Consider the following 8099-nt stretch of genomic DNA (forward strand, 5'->3'; position numbering starts at 1 on the left):
AATAACTGACAGCAGCCATCTGATTTAGGTGCCGGCCCTCCCTGTTTTAAACAAGCCTTGGGTTTCTGCCTCGGTCCAAAGCTGTGCTTTGTTTAAACCTAGCAAACCTGGTTTCCTAGGCACGGAAGCGAATATAGATGATGAATTTTTTTTTTTTGGAAAAAGTGAGGTGTGGCTGGTTTGTTTTCGCCTGCTTCTTCATAAGGAATCCTTTCGGTCTCTCTTTATTGGAAGACATAGCAATCAGCCAGAGCTGGTTTAAACTAACTCTCCAAGAACTTTATTTGAATTAAAGAGCAGCAGGCACTTTACAAGAAACCGACATTCGCGCCGAGCCCGGCTATTCTTAACTATGTACAAAAAAAAACCCCACTCGCTTAACGATGCCTTCCTTCCCTTAACACCCCCAAACCGGACCGACGTTTCGCTTCTCGCACAGTAGCTACCATCCCCTCCCCACGCCACACCACCACCCCGGACACCGCAAACATGTGTTAACGTTTAAATTAAAAGTTTCACACACATACACACGCATACACATTTCAGCGGGCCAGAGCAGCAACGGCAGCATCCGCCACTCAGGAAACAGGCATCTGGTTGCCGAGGCAAGTCACACACCCCGTTTCCCTTCGCCGCACAAATCGCAGGCTGTCTTCCCCCCCCCCACTCCCTTCCTGGCTGCCAGTCCGGTCAGTCGGAAAACGAGGACGCCCACTTCCTCCTGTGCCTCCAGGGGAAAGAGAAAAGAGATTGCTCCCTTCTCCCAACTGCGTTTCGGTGGGAGGCTGCCGGTCCCGGAGGAGTGACCAAAATGGGGAGGCTCTTCCTGGCTCCCAAAATCGTTCTTGGCATCTCGGGTCAAGGGACCCCCGGCTCTTTAGACCGTTTTCCGCGCGGTGAGGACCCTGACGATCGAGCCGAGCCCTCCTATCGCCAGTGCCTGAGAGGGCGAGAGAAGACAAAACGGAAGATTAACAGCCGTTGCCTGTTGGCCTGGCTCCCCCACCTGTCATCCCTCTAGCAAAACTCAACGCGTGCTCTTAGACTTCCTGCGCGGCTGCCTTTTGCTAGGACGTCCACCGAGGGAGCGACGTGCGATGGTTGTAACGACTGCACATGCTGCCCCTTTCGCTGTCGAGCAGCTCTAGAGGTGTTTTTAATCAGGAAGACGCTGATTAAAGCTGCCTCTGAAAAGAGGAAACGCAGGCAGGGCCCGGCCATTCTGTCTCTTTTGGTTGCTACCCGCCAAGTTAAAAATACACATAAACCGTTGAAACCCTTAAGGGCAGGTGCTGCGTGAAGCCACATTTCAGACAAAGGATTTCCTGCCGCCACCTTCGGCCTGGCTGTCAGGTTGGGCGTAAAGAAAACAGCAAAGGAGGATAGTTCTAGCTCGGGATTGAGAGGAGGGCTCCTTGGCTGCTTCTCCTCCGAGTTTGGTGGTTTTTCTTGCAGACGTCTCATGACCCAAACTAAGTTAACTAGCAGTTCACTTAGGTGGGTTGTGAAAGCCACCTAGCTCAGAGAGCGCCAAGGACCCCCTCAAAATTGACCAAGGCTGTTTCGGAGAGAAAAACGTAACCGGTCCGGCCTAACCAGCAGGGCTGATGCCACAGCAACCTGCTTCAAACCCCCCAAGACAGGTAATTCGCCCCGGCTGGCGAGAGGCGATGGTGGGAGAGGCCTTGGCAAGCCAAGGAGGAGGAATTTAGCTTCGCCGATGGGAACTCGGTGTACCTTTTCATGCCACTGCAGGAGAATGGCGCTGCTGTTTTCCGTCGGCTTTTCAAACCCTTTGTAAATGTACTTCATTAACAAGTCGATGCCGCCGCTGTCCAAGGAGCTGACCGCCTGCTCGATCTCGCTGCTCTTGAAGGCTGTCAGGACTTTCAGCACCACTTCCTGGGCCCGCTCCTGAGGAGAGACGGTCAAGGGAAGTCAAGGCAATGGGATCGGAGACGAGAGAAAAACAAAACAAAACAAGATTAAAATCTCCCCTTTACCTTTGCACCTGGGTTCTTGCTATTCCCGGGAGAGTTTCGTAAAGCTGCGTGGAAGGCTCGGAGCAAGTCCCCCGTGCGATGAATTAAGCTAAGGAGCTTGTGCTGCGTGGTGCAGTCATAAAATGCCCCCCAACAATCTAACCATCCCTACTAACAAGGCCAGCAACTGATGAAGGCTTCCCAGCAATGAGGCTTAGCTCCCAAGTTAACGTGTCCAACTGGAAAGGTGCCATTCACATCTACAAGGAAATTCATTCAAGGCAGTTCGTTCGTCGCTCTAAAACAGTCTTTGGGATTTCAGATCCAGGGCAGATAGCAAGATAATATTAAAATGGAAGCTTTCCTCAGGAACAGCCTCCTGCACATCTGCCCATCCCAGGTTCTTGAGAAGGACTCGACAGGTGGGCAAAAATGCCAAATCCAGTCTGGACATCTGGCAGGCTGCCACGAGCTGTGATAATAGTATCAAAACAACATGTGGCTACCCGTGGTCCTTAGTAAGGATTCGACCCAGCCTAAAGCACTGGCTGTATGATGAACTATAATAATAAACCTCGCCGTTCTGGGAAAAAGAACCACTCTGGTATCCAGGATATATATATATTTATACATATATACAGGGCTTTTTTGTAAAAGAAAAAGGTGCCGGAACTCACACATGTCATACAACCTGCCTTGCCTACCCTAAAGGTTCCATCCAAAAAAGGTGCTGGAACTCCGTTCTGAGCGTTCTGTGAGAAATATATATATATATATATATATATATATATATACAATTTGTAACATCTGCCCCCCCCACTCCCCTCCAGAGAACAACTAAAGAAATAATTCCATTTAGCCCAGCGAAGACGCGGAATAACGCAGCTCGGTAACAGAATTGACCCATCGGCTGGGTTGCGCACACTCCTCAGCTGATCAAACAAGCCAAGCCAAGCCGCAGCAAAGCCAAGTCAAGGTTAAAGTCAACCAAGCAAAGGACACCAATGCAGCCTAAAAGAATATTGTGGTGTTTTGTTTTTCCTCCACCGTGCCCCAAGGTATTTTAATTCTGCTCTGGGTAAACGTCAGTTCCGTGTCCTTTTTCGACCTGCTTGCGGTACCTTGGAAAAGGGCAGAATCAGCAGAGGATGGCTCTGCCCGTCACCTCTCGCTGCTCCACGTTCTAGAAATCTGTCGGGGCATGATCAGGAACAGGCCGAGTGACATTCGCGGATCCCGGCTGGCGGAAACAAGCCCCCCCCCTTTCCCCATCCCTAACTCTTCAGATCCAACCAGACCGGTCCCTTCCTGTCAAACCTGATGCCGCAGATGACAACTGCATGCATCACGGCCCTTACAGGTCTTGTCATTCCTGGCACACCGAGGACGCCCCGGGGTGGGTTTTTTCCTTATTCCACAGCAAATCTGCCCTATTAAAATTATTGCACCTCCGCAGGCGTGCCAGCTTCTTGTTCACAGCCCAAGCTACGCACCTTCCTTTGAAAGGGGTTTTTTTTTTGAAGGCTTCTCAGAAGCTGGATGGAAACTAATCCAGGAGAGAAGCAACCTAGAACTAAGGAAAAACTTCCTATTAGAACAATTAATCAAGGAAACAGCTTGCCTCCAGAAGCTGTGAATGCTTCAACACTGGAGGTTTTTAAGAAGAGACTGGCCAGCCATTTGTCTGAAATAGTATAGGGTTTCCTGCCTGAGTAGGGGGTTGGACTAGATGACCTCCAAGGTCCCTTCCAACTTTATTATTATTATTAAGCTCTCCTCTTCCAGAAAAAGAAAGAAAAGAAATTGGCAGATCTAAGTCACAAGGCCCATCCTGCACAGCTGCTGCACCTGGCAACCACAGGGAACAAATTCCCACACAGTGCCGGCATTGTCTCAACATGTCTTTGATGACTGCCCCCTCATTCTTTCGCCTTCAACAACATGCAATCGGAAAGCAATTCCCGTTAGATGCTCAACTGCACAGCTAGATCAAGGACAGGCCTCAACCTGCAGCCCCAGGAAAAGAAAAAGGCTTTTTTTTTAAAAAAAAAAGATGCGCTGCAAAAGAGGGCCAAAACCAGAACAGACGGGCCAAAAGGGGAGTTCTGATGCAAGACACTGCAGGCTAGGAATGAACTGTGGGTGTAGAAATGCCGAAAGCACCCGCAATCCCAGATAGAAATAGACACCAGAGTCGCCAGAGCACCAGAAACGCAAAGAACAGTTAAAGGGATCTAAAAGGAGGCTGCGGTCACTTCAATCGCTAGCAACACAGAAAGCTTCAGGAGCAGGAAATTTATTGCAGGGCGAAGGTGAGGGTGAGGTTAGCCAGGGAGTTGTAAAATTATTCCCCATAGGGTTTCTAGATTTCCAAGAAGGAAGCAAAAATCACCTCCAGGCAACTCACCCAGATTAAAAAAAAACAACAAAACTCGGCCAAACCCTGAACCAGCATGAATAAGGCATGAATGTCTAGTCGCTTGCCTGGTTGAACTGCATATCTGGAGTCCTTAGGGAGGAGAGACTTAAGCCAAAAAGTGGGAAAGGACCGCCTAAAAAGGGTCGTCTGTGAGAGGACCTCCACCCAAATTCTAAAATCCACCATGGAAAGGAGGAACAGACAAGGAGCTGTATCCGCTCTTCAGCTACTCCCAGGCCCAGATGGAGGAAGGTCCCATAACATCCATGGAGACGTGTTGGGCTTTTAACTCCCGACAACGGGCACCGATGCCCAAGACAGAGATAAGGATGCAGCCATTGAGGAAGGGGGAAGACCACCCAGGTTGGCAGGGGAGAAGCGGGGGGGGGGGAGATACGACAAATGGATGGATAAGACAGGAGGATGAGTTGGGTAGGATAGAGAGATATGATAGACAGAATGGATAGACAGATGGATGATAGATGGGATACATAAAACGGAGACAGAAGACATGGGTACAAGGATGGAGGTAGAGAAATGACAGAGTGGGTGGACAGAATGGATGGATACATCGATGTATCCGTATATAGAGAAGGATAAATGGTTGGAAAGGCACAGATACATAGATTAGAAGATGATAGAAAGATATAAAGAGGATAAATGACAGAATGGATAAATGGCATTACTAGGTACAATAGAGGATAGGCAAACTGACAGATGGGAAAAATGGATGGATAAAATGAATAGATATAGGTGAGATGGACGGATAGGCAGATGACAAGATGTAGGGCAGACAGGCAGACTGACAGCTGAGATAGACAAAATGAATGGAGATAAATAAGATAAGATACCGTGGATGATACAGGTAGATAGAGGAAAGATAGATGACAGGTAGACAGATGGAAGGATAGATATAGAGATGAAAGATGGACGGACAGACAGACGGCGACCCCGGCCCAAATGATCCTGGGAGGATCAGGCGACCAGGGCGGCGTATGGGTCTTGCAGTCCTCCTCCTCCTCCAGCCCGGCGGGCGAGAGACCCCCGAAAGGATATTGCCGCAGCGCCGCCTCCACCTCCGGGCCGGGCCCTCCGTTGCTCTCCGCCGCGCCGGCCCCGCTCCCGGCCTCGGCGCCGTCGGGCTCCTCCACGAAGCGGTTCTCGTCGAACTGGTCGATGTCCAGGCGGCGGAAGCGCGAGGAGAGCGAGCTCCGCGCCATGGCCGCGCCGGGAGGGCGGGCGGCAGAAGCTCCCTGGCACGCCGCCGCCGACCCGCGGAAGCGGAAACCCCGCCCGCGGGGAGGAGGAGGAGGGGAGGGGCTTCCTCGCGAGGGGCGTGGCCTTTCACTCTTCTCTCCCCCCCCCTCTCCTTTCTGGGATTCAGTTTCGCTTCTCTTCATTCATCCCTGTTGCTTATCTATCTATCCATCCATCCATCATTTGTCATTATCTATCTATCTATCTATCTATCTATCTATCTATCTATCTATCTATCTATCTATCATGTCTGTCTCCATCCATCCATCCATCCATGCATCCATCCATCTATCTATCATGTCTGTCTGTCTGTCTGTCTGTCTCTCTATCTATCTAGCCTGTCTCTGTCCGCTCATCCATCATCTGTCTGTCTATCTATCTATCTATCTATATCTATCTATCTATCTATCATATCTGTCTCCATCCATCCATCCATCCATGCATCCATCCATCTATCATGTCTGTATCTATCATCTATCATCTATCATCTATCATCTATCTATCTATCTATCTATCTATCATCTATCTATCTATCTATCTATCATGTCTGTCTCCATCCATCCATCTATCTATCTATCTATCTATCATGTCTGTCTCCATCTATCTATCATCTATCTATCTATCTATCTATCATCTATCTATCTATCTATCTATCTATCTATCTATCTATCTATCTATCTATCTATCTATCTATCATGCCTGTCTCTGTCCACCCATCCATCATCTGTCTGTCTGTCTGTCTGTCTGTCTGTCTCTCTCTCTCTCTCTCTCTCTCTTCATTATTTCTAATCTATAGCTATCTTTGAAAGTTGAGCGGATAGATAGATGGACAGACAGACACACACTGCCCCCCCAACTGATCCTGGGATCTGTTTTTTTTGCCCAAGAGCTTACAGTAATCTGACTCCCCAAACACCAACCTTGTGAGGTAGGCTGGTATTTTCCCCACCACAAACCTGTGAGGTGGGTTGGGCTGAGAGCGCGAGAGGGACTGAGCCAAACTTAGCCAGCTGGCTTTGTGCTTAAGGTGGGATTAGAACTCAGTCCAACGTCCCACAATCAATCAACAGGACTAGAGCTCACCCTCTCTCAGTGATTGGCACCAAGTGACTCACGGCAGGACTAGAAATCACCGTGCCCTGATTTTCTAGCCGGATGCCTTAACCACTGCACCAGATTGCCTCTCTGTGACTTTCCTCTTCTTCCTCCCCACCGTAGGAAACGGAAAGAGTTTTAGAAAAGGCAAATATAGGTTATTTCCACATTACTCCCAAAAAGCCCCAGTGTCCATTCTGGCTCGGAGGTGACCCTCAGCTAATGGGCAAAGAGTGAGGTTCGAAGGCCCCTGGTTTTCAGCCAATAGGAAGAGGTCTGAGAAAAGTAGGACATTGGCCTAAGGGGGCAGGCTGAAGGGCCAATGGGATGACCCGGCTAAGGGCCAATGAAAATAGCGAGGGCCAAGTTGGTGCCACCAATCAGCAGAGAGTGGGTTTGGGGCCAGAAGGGTATAAAAGGAGGCTGCGAGCGAGGGAGCTGTCAGACCAGCCACGGGAAGGTGAAGAGAGAAGCAGGAGAGGAAGATGGAAGAAAGAAGGAGAAGAAAGAAGGCAGAAGAAGGAAAAAAAGAAGCATCTTTTGAGGAGATATAGAAGAAAAGAGCTGAAGTAACATCACTCTTAAGCCTTAAAGAGTCTAAGAAGTCACTCAAGACTGGAGTCACTCAAGTCTGCCCACCAAGCCTTTTCAAAGGCAAAAAAGAGCTCAGACTAGTCTTCTAGTCCTCCTGATGTTCCTGGGAACCCAAGGCTTTTTCCCCTCTGGATGCTGAGGGTGCAGCAGAAGAGGAAGATAGAAGAAAGAAGGCAGAAGGGGGAGATGAAGATGAAAAAAAAGAAGCAGCTTCTGAGGAAGATGAGACATAGAAGGAGCTGAAGCACTACCACTAGGCCTTAAGAGTCTAAGGTCACTCAAGTCTGCCCACCATGTCTTTTCAAAGGCAAAAAAAAGAGCTCAGACTAGTCTTCCTGATGTTCCTGGGAATCCAAGGCTTTTCCCCTCTGGATGCTGAGGGTGCAGCAGAAGAATAAAAAAAGCCAAGAATCTGGTATGACTTTAACCTTTGTGAGTAGAATAAACTTAAGCGATTAAGAAAAACCTGGGCTGAAGGGAGATTTTGGTGGGAAATCTCTTGTCTCTCTAAAAAAAAAACAGGTTGCTGAGGGAAGTGTCACTCTTAAGGTGGCTGTTACACACCATTTTGTGTCTTTCTCCACTCTGAAAAGGTATTTTAAATATTACTCTTTAAGTTACAGGTTTTGTTTTGGGTGTCAAGCCATCTTTTTAATTTATATACAGGGAAAAAGCTGTATTTCAAGGTTTTCTGAAGCTAATTGTGGATTTCAAAAGGCGGGTAGTAAAATTGCCTCAAACATTTCTATTTC

The 8099-nt window shown here is 48.7% G+C and overlaps 1 protein-coding gene across 3 annotated transcripts; it reads right to left on the reverse strand.

The window, feature by feature from the left end:
* Positions 1 to 257: 257 nt before the first annotated feature.
* On the reverse strand, positions 258 to 5685 carry ARPC5L (actin related protein 2/3 complex subunit 5 like). 3 transcript variants are annotated; one of them, XM_081340074.1, is made up of 4 exons: positions 5458 to 5685; positions 2004 to 2076; positions 1738 to 1914; positions 258 to 940 (listed from the first exon to the last, which is right to left on the reverse strand). In XM_081340074.1, the coding sequence occupies exons 1-4, from the start codon at positions 5619 to 5621 to the stop codon at positions 878 to 880; spliced, it is 477 nt and encodes a 158-aa protein (XP_081196200.1). In that variant the 5' UTR covers positions 5622 to 5685; the 3' UTR covers positions 258 to 877. The 3 variants fall into 3 exon arrangements, with proteins under 3 accessions (XP_081196200.1, XP_081196202.1, XP_081196201.1); XM_081340076.1 differs by having other exon boundaries at positions 2004 to 2105; positions 5478 to 5680; XM_081340075.1 differs by lacking the exon at positions 2004 to 2076 and having other exon boundaries at positions 5478 to 5680.
* Positions 5686 to 8099: the final 2414 nt, after the last annotated feature.

The sequence above is a fragment of the Vipera berus genome, assembly GCF_964194415.1.
Source record: "Vipera berus genome assembly, chromosome: 15".
In the NCBI taxonomy this organism is placed as follows: domain Eukaryota; kingdom Metazoa; phylum Chordata; class Lepidosauria; order Squamata; family Viperidae; genus Vipera; species Vipera berus.